The sequence below is a fragment of the Mycteria americana genome, chromosome 1 (genome assembly GCF_035582795.1).
Source record: "Mycteria americana isolate JAX WOST 10 ecotype Jacksonville Zoo and Gardens chromosome 1, USCA_MyAme_1.0, whole genome shotgun sequence".
In the NCBI taxonomy this organism is placed as follows: domain Eukaryota; kingdom Metazoa; phylum Chordata; class Aves; order Ciconiiformes; family Ciconiidae; genus Mycteria; species Mycteria americana.
This window is the reverse complement of record NC_134365.1, coordinates 45,516,389-45,535,744: the sequence shown is the minus strand read 5'-3', so window position 1 is coordinate 45,535,744 and position 19,356 is coordinate 45,516,389. Positions and strand designations below refer to the sequence as shown.

At 35.6% G+C, this 19,356-nt stretch overlaps 1 protein-coding gene across 1 annotated transcript in view; it reads left to right on the top strand.

Moving 5' to 3' along the window:
- The window catches only part of PPFIA2 (PPFI scaffold protein A2), a 358,129-nt gene that overhangs the window by 274,687 nt on the left and 64,086 nt on the right, over positions 1-19,356 (top strand). Inside the window, exons 8-10 of the mRNA XM_075496320.1 lie at positions 12,578-12,799; positions 15,066-15,212; positions 17,183-17,317. Coding sequence (XP_075352435.1) covers positions 12,578-12,799; positions 15,066-15,212; positions 17,183-17,317 — 504 coding nt within the window. The remainder of the gene's footprint in view (positions 1-12,577; positions 12,800-15,065; positions 15,213-17,182; positions 17,318-19,356) is intronic.

The window sequence follows — 19,356 nt, the reverse complement described above, 5'->3', positions numbered from 1 at the left end:
AAGTATATGATTTTTCATAAAATTTCGTAAATGTAGGTGGTTAATGGGGCAGTGTAGAAAAAGGTTATCATCTGGTAGAATACTAAGTAGGAAAAACTTGCAATCGATTCAGATAAGGTTCTACTATAAATCACAAAGGGAGAAGATGAAATGGATTAAGTGTCTTATGAGCAACAAGCAGAATTATTCAGAAGGTAGGAGCTACACTGAAGATAACTTAGTTTGATGTGATTGCCAGTGACAGAGGTAGGATCCTAATCCCAGTAGGAATAAACTTCATCTCTTGGTATGGAAAGAGCTCTCTGGTAAAACCTCATAGTTATTTTTTAAGAATTCATACAAGGAATGGGAAGGCTGGCATGAACAAATATAGCACCTATATACTATGGGAAAAGGCTTGTAATAATTCTGCAGAAATGGATCTAAATCTTAATGGGGATGATAAAAATATCATGGATCAACAGTATAAAGGCAAATCCCATGATGGGATAGCTAAACAGAACTAGAACCTGCAGGACATGTGAAATATTCCTGGACCTTCCTCAGCACTGGTAAGGCTTCAGCTGAATTCTTGTACCCAGCTTTGGGTCCCACACTTGAAGAGAGACGTGGACTGTCTTGAGAAGAATTCAGAAGACAGCAATAAAAACAATCAGGAATCCAGAGAACATAACCTGTGAGAAGAATTTTCAAAATGTAGACTGAAAGCCTAGAGAAGAAAAGACAAATGGGCACAGAATTATTATCTTCAAATATATAAAATGTAGCTTCAGATAAAAAAGGAATCAGTCAAGGAGTCTCTAGAACTGGAAACTTTTAGAGATTTTTAGGAGAAATAACCTACATTTGAGACAGGATACAGTGCTAAGAGGGTGGTGGGATAGGCAGCTAGCTCTATGATTCTGTATTACAGGGCAGCCAGAGCACCGTTTGAAATTCTGCACTGTCCTCTGATTGAAGCACCAAGGCTTCCAACAGTAATACATTAATTCCCAATAAAAGTGGTAATATATTCAGTAATTGCTTCAGAACTCTGACTGACTACAAAAGCAGTTTTATGAGAAGATAAAGCAAAGCATATGTCCTTCTCATTGACAACTACATGGCCAATTCTCATGTATGAAGGCTAAGGGGAATTTCAAAATAGAGAAAGCAGACAAAAAAGTATTCCAATGATAAAACTAATGAAACAAAGACAAGTACTAAATACGGGAAACAATTAATGAGTATGTAGAGTAATCCAAGAGTATGCAAAACCCCAGATGTGGCCATTTTGCCATGTATCAGTGTAACGTTTTTATGTGAAATAATGAAATCATATTAATTATTTAAATCTGTAAGAAAAGTTTCAAAGGCAAAAGAAAATAAAGAGATTATGGCATACCAATCATCCAGTTAATCTAGCACTTCTTCTCAGTTCCAAACTGTGAGATGTTTTTGAGAAAATCCATCAAAACAAATATTTGGGATTATTCCTATGCAAGGTTTTTTTTCAGAGTTCTATTTTGGTGTGTGTAGAAGTATATCAGAAACATTTTTTCCAGTCCTATCTGAAGTCACTTTGAATAGTCTTATTCACATTATGAACAAAATATACAGAGAGAGAGAGAGATTCTAGATTACCAGTATAAAGACCATATGTATTTTTATGGAACTTCACTTATCACCTGTTAGTTTGTTTTTCAGACAAATGACTATACAAAGGCTAATATTTTGGTTGGGGGAAAAAAAAAAAATTATACATACCAGAGACCAATATCAGATTATTTGCCCATCAATTTGCCACAATGGGTTATATAACCCATTGTGCTGTTTCCTGTGTAATTTTACGTCAGTATAAGTCATTCTGTTTTTATCAAAAAGCAATATAAAAGTCTTTGTACATGTATGAAGTAATGAGTTACTTGAGGAATCCAATGTCTCTACTTTTATTTGCCATTTTGAACTAGCAATAACTTTCATGTATATCCAATCAATGGTCATGGTCAGATTGGAGGAAGGAAATATTTTTCCACAATGTTTGAAGGGTAATTTGTCAAGATACCCCAAATATAAGATTTTCCTTACTAAAATAGTAGTTAGTACATTTAAAGACAAATTGGGATGCCTGAACCTGTGGCTGAATCTCATGCACCGTCTACCATGTGTAACTGAAGCAAGAAATAGGAAGGAGTCTCAGATGCTGACAGGAGGCACAGTGTGCTCTCATTTCTTGCTATAAACTGTGTCCCTTTAAAGCGGTGCTTCCTGGGCCCCCAAAAATAAGATACTGAGAAAAAGTATTTTGTTTTCAAATAAAGTCATTATTTCATGCTGACATTTATTTCAGCTTCCATAAGAGCCACGGAAATTGAATTATTCAATAAAATGGAATGTTTTCAGAAATGCTCATATGCAAAATGGGAAGGATTGAAGTTGCTTTGGAAAGCATTTAATCTTCTGATGTTTGTATACATTGAATGTCCACCATTAAAGTATCTCCTTTACTTATAATGATCTGTTTCCTTGATGGTTCAAAATTCATTGGCTGTTTCTGGCCCATATTGGAGAATATTCCACAGTAAGTTCCATGCCACATCTTTTAATTCAAACATATAACAAACCATTGCTATAATTCTTCTGAACTTAATTTCAGAAGGAGTTTTATCAGAGATGAATTGGCCTGGGGAATGACTATTTTTATCCTCAAAGATGCCTTGTATGCATAGGAGGATTCCTGCTTGACAAAGCACTTCACCATGGATTTCTGTTACACTGAAGACAGGAAAGCTAAGCATTTAAGTGCAGCGTAAATCAGGGTGTTTCTCCTTGGAAGCGCACTCTTTCTATTTTTAAACTTTATTGCTGACATTTGTAACTACAACTTGTAAACAGTAGTAAAATACAAAGCCTATTTGTCCCTATTTGGTACCTTTATCTTTTTTAGTATTTCATATGTCACTATGATACCTATAACCTGCTAATAACAGAACTCTTCCTTATTCCAAGATGCATGACTGTACCATTAAAACTCATTAACTAGTTTTGTGTTTTTACCAAGTTTTTATAACAGGTATACCACACTGGTCCTACCCATAGTAAGGGCAGTTTTACCAGCATAGTTGTTCCTTTCCCCACAGAATAATAAACTAGAACATTTTAGGCACGTGGAAACAGATACACGTGCCAGGACAGGTAAAACAGTCCAATAGTCCTGGGGTAACAATGACCTTTTCCTCCTAAATAAATAATGGTACATTTTATGAGGAACTCAGAGCTGTATATAATTACTTTTTACATGTATTAAACAGCTGGTGGTATTTTGCCTTATAATGTACCTCAGACAGTTCACATTCAGCTCATTTAAGAATCACATTTTTTCTTCTTACTCATAACACTAATATATTCCAATAATTAAATCAAAAGCTGCTAGTTTATAAATACTAAACTCTGTTAAAACATTGACATCAATTATAGACATTGTATCCTGTAGGAGTAAAAGGTGTTTTGCCAAAGCAGAGTGGGCTAAAATGTTCAGAGTGCAGATCAAATAAAATGAAAATGAAATAATATAATAAAAGTAACAGGTCTCCTTCGGAGCAGTGATTCATCAGAATCTGTTCCATTTTTGGACTTGACTATTTTGGGATTTTCTGATCACGTTGTATGGTCAGTAGAAAACTGCAGAAGAAAACTTTCCATTTCAGTTTTTACTTATTAATTTACGTCACATGTACTCCTTTGTTTTGAATGAATAGATAAAAAATCTTTCCTTTTAACTGGCAGCATAGTGGAATGGCAGAGAATGGAGTGAAGGCAGGACACGTGTAGCCCTCATCAGAAGCACCAGTTTAAAAGAGGACTTAGTAAGGATTGAACACCAACCATCAAAGGGGTTTTTGTAACTCAGAGAAAGTTTGCTCTAAGGACTTCTTGTTTTGCTGTTTACTGAGTGCAGTCAGAATGCATGATGTATAAAAAAAAAGTGGGAGACGTGATCCTTGCCCCAAAGCATTCACACTCTGAATTAAAGAAATAATACACTGCAGACACAAAATACATTTGCTAACCAGATGATGGGTTTGTTTCCAAGCACTGCAGATATCTTTCTAGCTTTCTTTCTAATCATCCCTTTCTGGATTAATGTTGATAAAGCTAATTAAAGAAGTGTGTGCTGAGGGGGACTTAATGAAGATTGATGGCTTGACACACCTGGGGAGGTGAGGAGTTTTCAGAGTGAAAGGAAACATGGATAAAAACTGCAGCTGGGATTAAAAGTCTTCATGAATCTAAGGAGTAAATCTGGGAGAGCATGTAATATTCTCTCTGAAAGAGTCTAGGCAAATATTTTGTAAGTACTGTTCTGCTTAATAGTTGAGTATGTCTGCATGACTATGAATACTTAGTGCTCAACACTATAGCATAGGGATTTTATTATACTGAAAAGCTGCATTACTTTTGCATTATTTGCATGATAAATCAATAGCCTTCTCAGTCAGATCTTTAATTTTTCAACAAATCAGCTCTTTGTCTGTTTCATATAAATTAATTTGTCTTTCAGTCATAAAAGCTTCTTTTCCTTTTCACCTAAAAGAAACCCCTATATACTTCTACATATCAAGGCTGTTAAAACACTGCTTTAAAAGTCTCATTACTTTTGCAGGGGAATTTTATGCTTCAAGCAGTGTGCTAGCTGACAGTATTGGCTGAGTGACCTCTGCTGGATGATTTACTGCCAGGCCGGTCATTTCTAATGGTAGGCTGGGGAGACTACCAAGAAAAAGGAGTTAGTCAAGGCAAATGGGGGTGGGGTTTGCATGTATAGTTTGGTTTGGGCAGCTAACTAGCCCTTATAATAAAGAAGCAGGAACTGATTTCTCTCTCCTGTGTAAGATCTCGGAAACTCTTCTAACAGTGTAAAAGAGAAATAGGCATTCTGGAAGAGACCAGCAACGAGAAGAAAAATGCCCACCTTTTTTCAAGTAAACCTTTTTTTTTTTTCCCCCTCTACCCCATTTTGCAAAATGAGTAAAGTGTGATGGATGATTACAGGCATCAGAAAGAAGAATAAGAGCTGAAAGCTGAACAGGAAGCAGAGTTATTCCAGATCTTTAAAGTAGTAATAAAAGCTGGAGTCTTTTGATGGCTTGGTAGAAAGAGCAAGAAAGTAAGGATATTTGGAGAGAAAAGTGCTGGAGAAGGTAGGTATTTTTACATCAGTATTGAGGTGGGGAAGAAATATTTCAGTTGAGAGAACATTAGCTTTGATAGTTGATTAGAGGTTGGAGAAAATTCATAGTAACTGAAGAGGAGACCTCTAATGATTATGAGATTACTGCCTGAGACCAAAAGATGTGGAACAACCTAGAGAAGTAGCATAGCCTTCAAACATGAAGAGGCAACCAACCACTTAGAAATCACTGTGACAGCTTAGGTGTAATGCTATTATTTTTGGCATAGCTTTTCACATTCTGGTTTGTGTGCTGATTATATGGCTGATGATCATATTGCTTTTGCTTGTTCTGTTGTCACTTGTGATTAGGCTGTCGCTTAGCTATGTATCTGTGTTAATATAATTGACTTTCTTTTAAACCTTTTGCATGAGGCATTTGAACGGAATAGGGGTGGAAGAACTCTACACAATAGTAAAAAGCATCCTCTGGTCACTTGTTATTCATTTATCCTTACATCTCAAACAGCATCAGTAAACATTGCTCTTTGCAGCATTAAATTTTACTCTTACTCTCATAAAGTCAAGTGATGTGTATAATTTAGCTTCCTTTGGTGGTTATTTTACTTCCTTTTTAGTATTTCTATACTACAGAATTCAGACAAGTTTATTTGACCTGAGAAATACGCAGTATTTCTGTCTCTCCCCTGGTGATCTGGCCTTAATGGCCAGCTTTTCTAAGTTGGAAGGAACATCTCCACCACTACAGAGATAACAATAATCTTTTTTCCCTGGGATTTGGGACAAAATTTTCCAATTTGTCTGCCGAACTGTTTTAAAAGCTTTAAAAAAAAAACCCAAAAAACAAACACCTGTTTTTAAAGCTTTTATACTTTTTATAGCATTTTGTTCCTACTCTTCCTCATGTTGAATTTTCTACATACATATTATTCGTAGGAATTATCTTGGCTCAAAGAGAGTCTAAACATAACATAGGTTTTAAAATGTGTACTACTACTGATCATGTTGTATATCCAAAATATTTCTAAAGTGATTTATACCATTGAAATTCTGTATATTGCATATGAAGTACAGGAAAGCTTTCGTATCTTAGCTGCCATATCGGCAGTTGACTGACCAAAAGTCAGAGCAAGTAACCAAATACATCCATATTTTATAGAGCAGCAGTTGACACCTGCCTTAGTAGAAGATGAAGGAAGAAGTCTCACAAAATGGAGTCAGTGACATTTCTTTAGGTTGAGACTCCATCCTAGAATAACAGGGAGTAAAAGATATCTTGAAGTCCAGTCACCATGAGTGTTAGGGTCACAGGCTTATGGCAGATATGAGGATATGTCACATCTGGAGGCAGGTAACAGTATATTCCAGTCTCCAAGAGCTTCTGCAGCGATGACATTCTGTTAGTTGGAAACAATTCTGTCTTATTTTTATAGCCTTTTCTAAATATTGTGGGTTTTCTGAAAACAGTTCCTTGCTGAACCTTATCTACTGCTTTATTTTTTTATGTATGCTTTAGATCATTGCTTTCCTGTCCAACTTCATACTGGCAAAAAAAGAAAAAATAAAATGCCCTGATTTGGCATGTTATAAGGTTCAGAGAGAACTTGCATAAACTTGTGTTCTTTGCTTACATATATTTACAATATTTATATGGGCAAATGAACCCTCACGTAGTTAGCAAATAGAACTCACTATATGCAGACCTTTGAAAAGCCATTTTAATGTTAGATTTCATGTTATGTGTCAAGAAAAATATGTATAATCAAAAGGGTGCTTTTAACAAAAGTTTTCATGTTTTTAAAGATAACTCAATTCTGACATAACTGCAGTGTAACATAGAGTCAGAAGTCTTCTGGGTTATGCTATTTGCCAGAGGTAGCCAGCCTAACAAACACAGAGAGTTGCCTTGAACATTAGGAGAAGAGCCTGAGAGAAATTTGTTCAGCATGAACTCTCAAAAACCACAATGACATTATACTGACTTGAGAACATGGTGAGGACTTCAGTTTTGACACTACGGATTTATGGTGCAATGAACTTGCCAGTACCCCTCTAAAAAAGAATTTAGGGAGTGTCTTAGTAAAGAGTAGACATAAGGCACACTTCTAGGTTGTTTTTTTTAAAAAAAAAAAAAAAAAAACAACAACAACAACAAAAACCCACCAGTGCTTACACCATAAAAATACTAGTTTGTTCTAGGAATTCTAGAAGACCAGACTTCTTCTGAGTTTTAAGATTACTTTCAATTATTCAAAGGTACCTTGTGGTTAGACAGAGCTTAATTTAGACCTCCGGCATGGAAATGCTTATGCACATGAACATCGTGTGAATCACCTGTGCTCGTACTACCACAAACTGAGAGGCACTGATGAGGAGTTCTATCAAGTAAATGAATCCTATCTCCACTGCTGATTGTTCAGAGGTAACCCCATGAGATATTATTTTTTTTCCTTCTCACCACTCTCTGAGGTTAAATTCTAGCACAAAATATGTAACTAATAACTGGTTGATAGTATTTAGCCCAAATATATCTGTGCCAGATGTTTTGCAACTAGAGAGAAAATATCACTTAGAGGTGCTTTTTACTGTTCTTGGGGTTTGCCTTTATAAAATTAGGTTCCTGTGTATATTTTGCCACATATACACATGTTGTATGGGTATGCCACGTAGTTGACTGTAAGGTTCTTTCTACAAAATAAAATGGAGAAGTATTTCACAATCAATAGCCTGGGGACAACTTTACAATTTCTTTGCCTACTGCTGTAGTCTGGTGTGCTTACTCTTTTTTTTTTTAAGTAAACTTTAGACTTTAAAAGTTTTAAAGTTGGGGTTTTTTTAAAAAAAAGCAAAGTCCACTCAGTTTGCTTTCAGTATTATTGCTAAAGCTTAATTGAAAGGGCAATATGAAATGGATCAACAGAGGCTACAATATTCTGGGTTAGTCTTGTTTTACACTTTCTCCTGGTGTTCCTTTTACCGTTGTTGTTTTTTACTAGTAAACCAGTCTGCGGCTGGTTTTCCTTTTATTATTTCATGGCAGAGAGAATAGAGGAGCGAAGCAACAATCTAGGGGGGATTTATTTTTATGTGTAATGCTCCAATTTGCTGTCCTTCTCCCTGCTGACGCTCCTATACAAGCGGCAGATTGCCTTACTGCTGTGCTTTTTGGATCTTGAAAGAAAGAAAATCTGATACCAGGGATGTTGGTTTCCTTTTCATACCGTTCAGCGGTAGGGAACATGAACGTTTATGTCCCTCCTCCATTTCCACAGACCATAAGCGATTAAAAGATTCTCACACACACAGACATTTCTTGTTTAATCTGTATTACCCTTTGTGGCACTCAGTCCTACAGGATATTTTTTTAACTTTGATTTCCTCTGCGGTATGCCACCTCTGCTGTAGTTAATACCATCACTGTCATCAGATTTACTTGACAGTTACATCATCTCCTTTCTGTTTCTCCTCCTAGCTCGTTTCGCTGTATTTGGCTGAGTGTGAAAGCTTTATTTATGAAGTAAGAGTACCTCTGAAATCCTTAGTATGGACGGTGATTTCTCAGTTATTTATCTAGTAGGTGGTGATATACCACAAAAACCCCCCCTCCAGAACCCCACAGCAGGCCTTCCTCTTCCTGTTGCTCTTTCCCTCATTCTTCCCAGGGATGAGGAAAGCAAGTGCTACTGCTGGGTATGGATTGTAGTTGCCCTGAACTAGCCCAAGCAAAGACGTCTGAGGCTGTATTAGGCTGATGCCAACCAGATTTCTCATCTGGCTGAGAAACCCGGGGCAGGGGGAGAGGGCAGAGACCCTTGCGGCGTGTGTAGCAGGTGTGCACGCGTTGCAGCTGGGTGTACCTGTTGTGTCTGTAGAAAGCAAAAAAAAAAAATGAAGTCAAGAATATATGATGATACCATTTCTGCAGCGTTGTGGTCTAAATAAGTAAATGTGGTTGAAACAGATGGACTATTTTTTATTGGATAAACTAGTTAGTAAAAAAAAAAAAAAAGTGAAGCATTGCAACATACGAGCTATTTGCCACGTTTCTTTTTTCAAGGAAAAATAGCCATTGCTAGTAGATACTTTTACGTGAAATTATTGAAATTAAGCAATGTGTCCATATGTAGCTTTTTCACAACCACATTTGATAGACAGCATCATGAAATTTGTTGAAGGCTATCTGGATGACAGACTTGTAAGCCAGATCTGGGGACCATGTACATTTTTCATTTTCTGTGCTAGAATGTTTCAACCAGTTAGAAAGTTTTCTTTAACGTTCCTGCCCTGACTTCCCAATTGTTTCAGTGTACTTTCAGTACTTTCTTCCCCCTCCCCCCGTACTAATTTGGCACTATTTCTTGCATATATGGGGGATTTTGGATAGTGTAGGGATATGAGAGTAAAGAATGTCTACTTTGAAACTTTTTTTATGCATGCTCTTTTGAGAAGATTTCCCTTAGTGCTTCAGGTAATAATTAACAGAGATCTATTAAAAACTTAGATTTCATTATTATAAGCATTTAACTGTTTATTTACAAATGGATTGCGATTAATACAGAGCATCATCAACAGGAAACTCTTTGAGCACCAGGAAATATTTCAGCACAAAAAAATCAGCCAGATTAAAAAAAAAAAAAAAAAAAAAAAAAAAAAGGGACATGGACATTCTTCACAAAACCAGTAGTAGAGAAGATGCTGCAGTTCTGTCCCCTCAACTTATTCTGTAGGGAATTCCTCTGGGGCATGGGAGGTTCCTGCTCCGTTCGCTGATTCAGAAAATGCATTTGAATCGGTGTCATCTACAGGATGCCTTTTACTTCTGCCAGCATAGCATATTTTCACATTCTTGTTCAAGCTTTTTTTGTTTGGAAGAGAGGGGAAAGTATGACCATAAAACTGTTGGTAAAAACCCTCCAGAGAACCTGTGAAATGTTATGTCAGTTACTTCTTGAGTTAATGCTTAATAACTTCCTGCCTGTGGTCTTTTGGAGTGATTACTCCATGTCAGGTACCCATATAATGGATGGATCATAAAATAAAAGTAAGGCATAAAAGTGACAAAATGACAGTTAAAATTCCTAGGTAAACTTTTAAAGTATGCTTCAAAATTCTAAAAATACCCATTTTTAAGCTGAGCTTTTTATTTTTAATTGTATTTTGAAAGAATTTTTTTTTATCCCAATCATACTATGAAAAATCAAAATGATGACTTTTTTTGTAAGTTGGAAATCTTAAACGCCAACCAGCTCTATATATGAATACAGGAATAATGAAAAGCAAAAGTGAACGAGTAGAATTAAAGCAGCTTGTACAAAGAGTTCATCAAATAATTATGAGGGAAGCTTATGTGCATGAATCAAAATATATACATGAATAAATTGCAATCATAACATTTGTCTAGTGGTGAGGGATTAATACTAAATACATTTTTTTTTTTGTCTTTGCATAAATCTCGGATATTAAGTAAATTAGTAGGAAAAATATATTTTTCACATTTAATTTATGTGTTTTGGTTATTAATATATTCAGGAAAAAAATTATTAATGAAAAAAAAATTCTCTGCCATTGAACATACTCCTAGATATTGAAGCTTGCCATTTCAAAATGACCATGGTCAATATGTCATAAGGTATATGATCACGTGCCATTTATTGCTTTTCAGATTTGGTATTTGGCTTATTATAACCTTGCAGCAATTCCTGGGCAATGTAGAGAATTGCAGGGCAAATTCAATGCATGGTAAAATTTGTTCATCTGTGACAACCACTAAAATTGCTGTATGAGATTAAAACTATAAAACAGATTATAATAACTCTTTTTATCTGTGATTGATTATCTCAAATTTACACAATGGAATAAAGTATGACGGTTAGAATGTTTTATCCTGTTTGAGTACTATTTTGTTTACATATGTGATTGCTGCAAATTAATGGGATTTTGATTCAAGCAGACTCACTGAACACTTTCCAAACAACAAACTGAATGTAAATAAGTTTTTAAATTGCTATTGTCATCTTACCGTGGTATCCTGAAAGTAGATCAATGATGGCTCAGCAGCTAACATAAAGCATCAAGATAATATAATTAACTAGTATAAAGAAAGCAATTTCGGAACTGAGTTGTTTGATGTAATGAACTTTTAGACTAAAATAATTTTATTTAATGATCTGCAGAGGGGCAGGTGGTCTTGATCTGGGTTCATTTTATGGCTGATTGGGGAAAGAATGTGGTTAAAGCCATTAAACGAAGTAATGTTCTTTGAATTTGCTAGAAGATTCCTGTATAAATGTATTTTGACAATAACAATACAGAAGCACTAATGAAAGCAAGCTTGGTTTCCTCTCAGATCTTGCTAGGAATATTTCATATATACATTGCTATACACCCTACCATCTGAAGGACAACAAGCACCTTTTAGGACCAATATTCCTGTATTATGCTCTTTGAGAACCATAACCTTATTTAAAATAACAGTTACAGTGAAATACTTTGTTCCCATACTGCATAATATAAATTTAACTGATAAAATTGCACCTAATCAAGAAAGTTAATGACAGGTTGGAGTACTTTGGTTTTATTTTTTCATGTTATAGGTCAAAATCAAATAATTTTGGTTTTGCCTGTTCTTTTTGCCTGTTTTTTTTTTTTTTTTGGCATGAGATAATTACATTTCTCTGAAACCATGGCTTAGCCTATGCTGGAAAAGGTTGCTGGGACTATCTATTATAATGAGGCAATGCCAGCAAGTCCTCCTGGTGAACACACTTCTCTCCTGAAATCATTTATTTGCAATATAAATCATATTCCTGGGATCATATTCCAAATGCAATAAGGTGTTCTGGACTTTTGATTGTTTTCCTTATAACTATATTCATACCAGGGCTTTCAGCAACACACAAATTACTTCAGCAGAACTTGTTTCTAATACAGACTGAACCAGTGTGTTGTCTAGACTCCAAGCACTTTCGTGTCCAGTGAATTTGTGATTTATTAATGTTGCTTCCTGTTTGCAGCATGGCCTATTTTGCAAATGAAATAGACTTTGATTAAGTTTAAATGCTGTGTAAGTTTAGCTAAGACATACACCTGCAATTTGGAGATTTTTAGGAGTCATGTTTGTACTTGAATAGCCATAATGTCAAACTAAAGCTATTTTTGTATAGTATTCTGCTCTGCAGACACTTACTTCTCTATGTGATGTTACATTCTGGAATCCTTTGACATTAATTAATACTAATGTTTTGCAATTTTTTTCATAACTACACCTGTCTTATCGACCACGAAAATTACTGTTTTTCTCTTCCTGGTTGCTTTTGTAATTTTTAAAATAATCTTTGTTTTAGAAATTCTTTAGATAGAGTCACATTAAAAGATAATTAATAAATAACGTCACTTTTCTGTTAACAGCGCCTATCCAATGGCTCCATAGACTCAAATGATGAAGCCAGTCAAGTTGTTGAACTTCAGGAACTACTGGAAAAGCAAAACTACGAAATGGCACAAATGAAGGAGCGTTTGGCTGCACTGTCTTCCCGGGTGGGAGAGGTAGAGCAGGAAGCAGAGACCGCCAGAAAGGAGCTCATTAAAACAGAAGAAATGAACAGTAAATATCAGAGAGACATTAGAGAGGTAAGGAGTTAACCACGCTCACCTCTTATTTCTTGGCTGCTGTTCCTGTGATACCCAGCACAAACTGATAGAGGCCAATGAATACAGGAAGCAAAAGCTGAACACTGGTAAAGGCCATTGTACACAGGAAACACAAAATTTATGTTAAGAAATAGTACTAGAAATCTCGTTATAAAACCGTGTTCTTAAAAGTGGGTCTGTATATGTGCAACTCTAATAGGAGGAAGGCCAACTCCGTTGTGTTTTAGTCTTACTAGAGTGCATTCTGGCAAGTTTTCAGCCATTTCAAGTTTTTAAGATGAACTCTCTTAAATAGAGATGCTGGTCATGTAGATAGTCTAAAGTATATTTTTAAAACTCCTGGGCTGTTTCATAAAATGGTGTTATTTATATGATCAATTACAATATTTACTCGTGTGGTAACTCATTACTCCTGTTATAATATGCTATTCCCTTCTCTCAATAAATGGAAATATAATTCACTTTTCCTTTTCTTTCCTCCTCTTAAATTTGTGGTGCTCCTTAGTACTCTCCAGAGTATCTTTTCTTACTGTGGATGTTCTCAATATGTGTGGATGGTTGGCTTCTAGAATCTATTTTGCTATTTTGAAATTAGAGTAGTTATCGTTCTGTTACACTGCTTCCTACAATATAGGTATTTCATATGGATTTGTGTGTGTATGTATATACATGCATATGTATGTATATATTTAACCTGTTATTTCTAGTATTCTGGAAGAAATGTTCCTTCAGAACTTCTGATGCCTGACACAGCCTCAAAGTGTCTTCACATCTTTGTACTCTGCCTCTTTAAGTATTGTATCACTTTTATCGGGTTACAAAAAATAGTTTGCACTGATAGGTTTCTCCTTTTCCACCACCGCTACGTTATATCACTAGGGGTCTCTCATATCTCCACTCTCATTTACCTTTTGACAAATACTGCTGTTTCACGGACACTTGATTGCCACTTGCTGTTTCGGCCACTTGCTGTTTCTCCCTTAAATACCGTATTACACCAGCTACGGGCTTACTTGCTTTCAGCCCTTCACTTCCTAAGCAAAGTGGCCACTAATACATTTGCGTGTAGAATAATTACCAAATATCAGTGCAAAATCTGCTGCGAAAGGTATTTGTAAAGGTGGAAGTGCCTGTCCTCATTATTTCATACAGCCACAAAAGACAGTCTTCCCAATGCAGAAAATTAAATACCTGCAACAAGAAGGGTAGTTAGTATTGTGTAACTTGGATAAATGATTGGAAATTTTTTTCTGTGTGTTTTTAATGAATTATGTACATAATTACTATTTTTATGGGCTTTTTTCCAGCAATATGCAAAAGGATCACCTGGATATGGTCCATTTTAGGACTAGCTATTTGGATCAATTTGTATGTTCCTTGTGTCTTACTTGAAAAATAATCTCACTTACTTCAACACTGCTTTCATAATGTAATATAACGCAAACAGCAAGACATGCTCATCGGTAAATATTTCCCTTGTGAAAGATTACGTAGCAACGTGTAAGTCTTCTCAAGAGCTAGACCCAGGTTTAAAACAAATAAAATTTTCTGCTTTCACTAAAATTAACTGAAGAGAAATAAACAATGTAATAAACATACTAATGAATAATCTGTCTAAATTACAGCTATTGACTTCAGTGAGGCCAGCTTGTAATACATGAATAAAAATAGCTCAAGAATTTAAAGAAATCCTTATCCATAACATATATGGATCGCATACCCATATGTTATATATCCAACATTGTGGTCACTTGTTTTCCTGAAATTTCAGGACATGTCATCTGCTGTCTGCTACATGTACTTCAGCAGAAAATTTTAGCAGGACCCAGAAATAAGAGTAGAAATGCGCATATACATTTTTTTTTCCCCCCACATCACTGCACTATATTTCTATTATTATGTAACTATAGCAGTTTTTCTATTTTCTAATCAAGCCTGCTGTTGTTTAAGAAGCAAACGAGTAAATGTGAGCTGCGTTTGCTGGTTTTTTTGCACTGAAAAATACAGAAACTAGAAAAATATACAAAAGATGAGGATTGTTTCTGTTTGCTCTACTCAACAGCTATCGCTTTAAATATCATAGTTACAAGAAATCCCAAAGGAAATAAATTCTCTTTAAAGCAGAAAAATTACTGCTGAGCATACCTTACATCCCTGTCGACTGTTAGCATGAAAATTAAACTGGTATAAAATTATGTAACGTTTTAATTGCATGGTTCTTGATGGTTTTTTTTGGTCACGTCAGGCAATGGCACAAAAGGAAGATATGGAAGAAAGAATAACTACACTGGAGAAGCGCTACCTCAGTGCACAGAGAGAATCCACCTCCATACATGACATGAACGATAAGCTGGAAAATGAACTGGCAAACAAGGAAGCCATCCTACGTCAGGTGCAGTATCTGCATTAGTCAGTTGATTTCTTCATACACAACGAAAATTAATGCAAAAAAGGGGGGCAGATCTACAGTAGGAGGTTTCCATTAGGTTAATCTGTTGATTTTTAATCAACAGATCAGTTAATCTAAAAAAAAAAAATCCAAGTTGTTCAGCATCTCTAAGCTTCATATCAGCTACTACAACCATGAATACCAAATCAATGTGTACATTCGACATGGTAAAATAGCTGTGTTTTCTAATAGTGTCTTGCATAAATGCACATCATCGTATCCCTTAAGTAAAGGATTATCTTTGCTTCTTATGTAATGATTTTCTCAATCTTATTTTTAAACAAAAAAAAAAAATCAGAAAAATAGTATAAGCAAAAGAAATTCCCTTCTGCAGGAAAGACCGAAATTTGCATACAATAGATTCTAATGATTTCATGTATTAGTAGTGTGTAGGTACAATTTTACAAACCTGAATGATCCTTGACTATCTTTTCAAAAAGAGTATAACATGATTGTGCAGTTTTCTCTTATGGTACTTTGTTTCCACGGTGATTCCAAAAGCTGAACCGTAAAGTGAAGAGAAAAAAATGGTTTGTAACTTGAAGAATACAATGTGAACCGAAAGCTAACATGAAATGAATATAATTCAGACTCTAAAAGATGAAATTGCTCCTCAGCCTCGGTATCAGATTTCTGTAATTTTTTTCACCTATCATGTCTTCAAACAATATAAAATGCTATATGAGAAATAAGCCTGTATGATCTGATAATCTCTGCTTCTATGATTGTATGCAGATATATTTACACAGACATGCACGCATCCCTCTGTATGTGTGTACATATAGGTACATGCCTACCTCTTCAAGGAAATTAAAGCGTCAGAACTCAAACTCTCTGGCTTCTGCCAGCTTCCTTTGGCTATTTAAAGAGGTATCTTCAACCGTTAGAAAAAAAAATCCAACACCAAACACCCAACAATGGAAAAGTAAGGGACCTGCCTCTGTCCTTAGAGTTTTCATTGCTGCCACTGTACTGCAGAGGTCTACCTACTCAAAGCAGCCATCAATAGAACTAGGCTTAGAATATATACAGGCAGACTTAAAGTTGCTTTGCAGCATTGTGATGTGAGAAGCCTACCTTTTCATGCTTTTGAAGGCTCAAAAAAGAATCTAAAAGCACACTCCTTTTTCATTATGTCTTCTGTTACCTGGAACGAACAGGAAAGCAGGAAACACTTGTCAAGCCATTAAAAAATTCTTAACCATGTGGTGCATCTCAGTAGGCCAGAAAATACTGCAGTTAATCAAAAGTCTTCGTGTTTCTCTTTAATGGTTATCACAGATTAAACAATTTCACTTCTGTAAAATGAAACTTAATTGTAGGTTCACACGAACAATACCGCTGTAACATTAAGCAAATAGCAACCAGGATATGATCATGACTGAATTAGCTGAGCACCAATTGTCAGTTTTAACATTTCCTAATATGTGATTGGTGTTTGTTCAGAAAATTACATTTGGCAATTTGTTCATAAACTTTGCTGGGAATTCTATCCTTTTAGAATTGTCCTTCTGTCCCATTTTAGCTGATACATACACTTTTCTGTGAGATGGACTCAATATTTCCATTTAGAAAATTCTCATTTTACTGGTACCAGTACTTCTATTTTGCTCAGATAAACAACGCATCAATGAGAGGAGCTTTTTTGCTCATCTTCATTAGTACTATTTTACAACTCCTTTTCTTCACCTTCATATGATCCTTGAGCCTCAAATCACTCATCATTAGTGAGATTGGCAGCCTACAGGGTTCCATGCTTGAGTTAATACCTTTCCAATAAGCTCTCCCAGGTTGTGGAGTATCTATGCTTATGTAGTGAGGTTTTGATCGCTTCCCCGATACCCGAGAAACTGAAGGAAAATCTTAATTCTGATTTTATTTTTTATACCTGTTTATCTATCTTTGGCCTTCAGTTGGAAGACAAAAACAGACAGCTGCAAGAGCGTCTAGAGCTGGCTGAGCAGAAGCTGCAGCAGACGATGAGGAAGGCTGAAACCTTACCCGAAGTGGAGGCTGAGCTGGCTCAGAGAATTGCAGCTCTGACTAAGGTACTGCCCTGAGAAATAGGTTCACTTCAGAAGCCCCACCGTTTAACGTTGATTTGCATCCTGATTCCTCACCTCAAAACAAAAGTAGTGTCAAGCTGATTTGAACGGAGAAAACGTTTCCTCTTAAGTATGTGCCACAAGTTTAACCAGGAATGGTCTCAATGCCGTGTTTGTAATTCCTAGCATTTTGGTAATAGGAAAAGTAGTTATCTGTAATTAGCCTAGACTATACTTACAAAGGAGTCACATATTTCTAATACATCAGCATTACTTATCCTAGGAGGATTCATTTCACTGTGTAAGCGTTTCTAATTTAAGGGGAGAGGGGCAGGGGGAAATCTCATTCCTACACATACTTGGTTCTTCTGGACATTTTCATCCACCGTGTATATGAAACAACAATTATTTTCACTCCAATAAGTGCTATAAAATCAAATCTTAATGGCAGCGGGGATCATTTGTACAACACAAATGAAGACAACCTGCAGTACATACTTACAAGGTTTGTTTTGAATGATTCTTTGTATCATATATTTGCAAAGACAAATGGGAAACCCTGAGAGGACTTCAAGCTGGTTTTTCTGATAAATTTATTATATGGCAGCTTTCTTGCAGAAAAAATAAGAAGATAAAAATAAATTTTCAGTAGTGTGGTTTTCATATTTGGCCTCTAATAATTTCAGCTGCATAAAGACATATAATAATATGTTTATTCTTCATCTCTTAAAATCAGACAAATAAAGAAAAATGCATTTAAGAGATTGTATTACATATCATTCTGATTTATCTAAGCTTTCCTTTCTCTGTTGCCAAGGAATGTTTCTAGCTATTTATGTGCCTACCCATTTTTATACTTGATGGATTTTTTCAATTCTCATGTTTTTCCCTTTATAGTGAAGCCTTAAGTGCTGAGCAACTCACTAATGAGGTCCAATTTTTAAGTAATTTAGTTGAGAAGTAGAAAGAAAGAGAAGCTTTGGGGGGATTTGATGGTTTTGGGTTTGTTTGGGTTTTTTTAATTTTATTAAGGCAAGATCATTATTCAGTAATCAAGATTTTGTGCTGTCCACTTTAGGTTTATATGAGTGGGTGGGAATTTGAAAGAGGGGTGGAAAATGGTGGAAAAAAAGAAGAATCAGCACAAAGAGAGCTACATGAAATACCAAACAAATATTATTGCATTTTAATAAAAACTCAGGTGCACATAAGAGCAATCCCTTGGCATTTTAACTTCTTTTTTTCAGTTGTCTCTGATTCAACAAATAATCACATATTGTAATGCCCTCAGTAGCTTAAAAATATTGTTTTCTATTTTAAGAGGATTTTTCCTGAATAATTTCTCCAGCAATTAGGCACCAGTAAGTATTTTGCAGTCTCAAGCATGTCTTTTCTTGCAACTGCATTTTTCCTTGAACATATATTAATGACAAAGATTGTAAGAAGAAATCCCATTTCAACCATGCAGAGCACTCAGGGACTTCCATGAGATACTGTTGTTACTGTGACCATAAAGCTGCAGTATACATCTCCGTTTGTCGTCTTACATTATTTCATGGGATGTGGTTAGAGAGCTATGAACAGAGCTGATGCTCCACCCCATTTCACTTTGATGTACTTTATCAAAGTTTTTGCCAAGCGGGAAACTCTAAGAAGTATATTAGACTGTAATGCTGGTTCTGTTCATTTCTCTGTGATTACATGAAAAACTTAATTTTATTTAAAATTATGTCTTTTTGCAATACATGACATGAAGAATGTCAGAATTTGGCCAATAGGCCAAATAAGCTTATGTTTTATATATCTTGTACACAGCGTCTTTGCAAACTGTAGAGCTTATTAAAGTGCTGGTTTGAGAGCTCTGAAGTTTGAAGTCCAACACTTTTCACGGATCACATAAATGTAGCTCGGAACCAAGGACGGTGTTGTAGTCACTGCAGCTTACTTTCGTTTTAAATTAGCTAGCTGGTATACTGTTACCACACTAGCTATTCAATGACAGCTGCAAGACCTACCTAAGGGGCTCAATAATGTTTAATTAA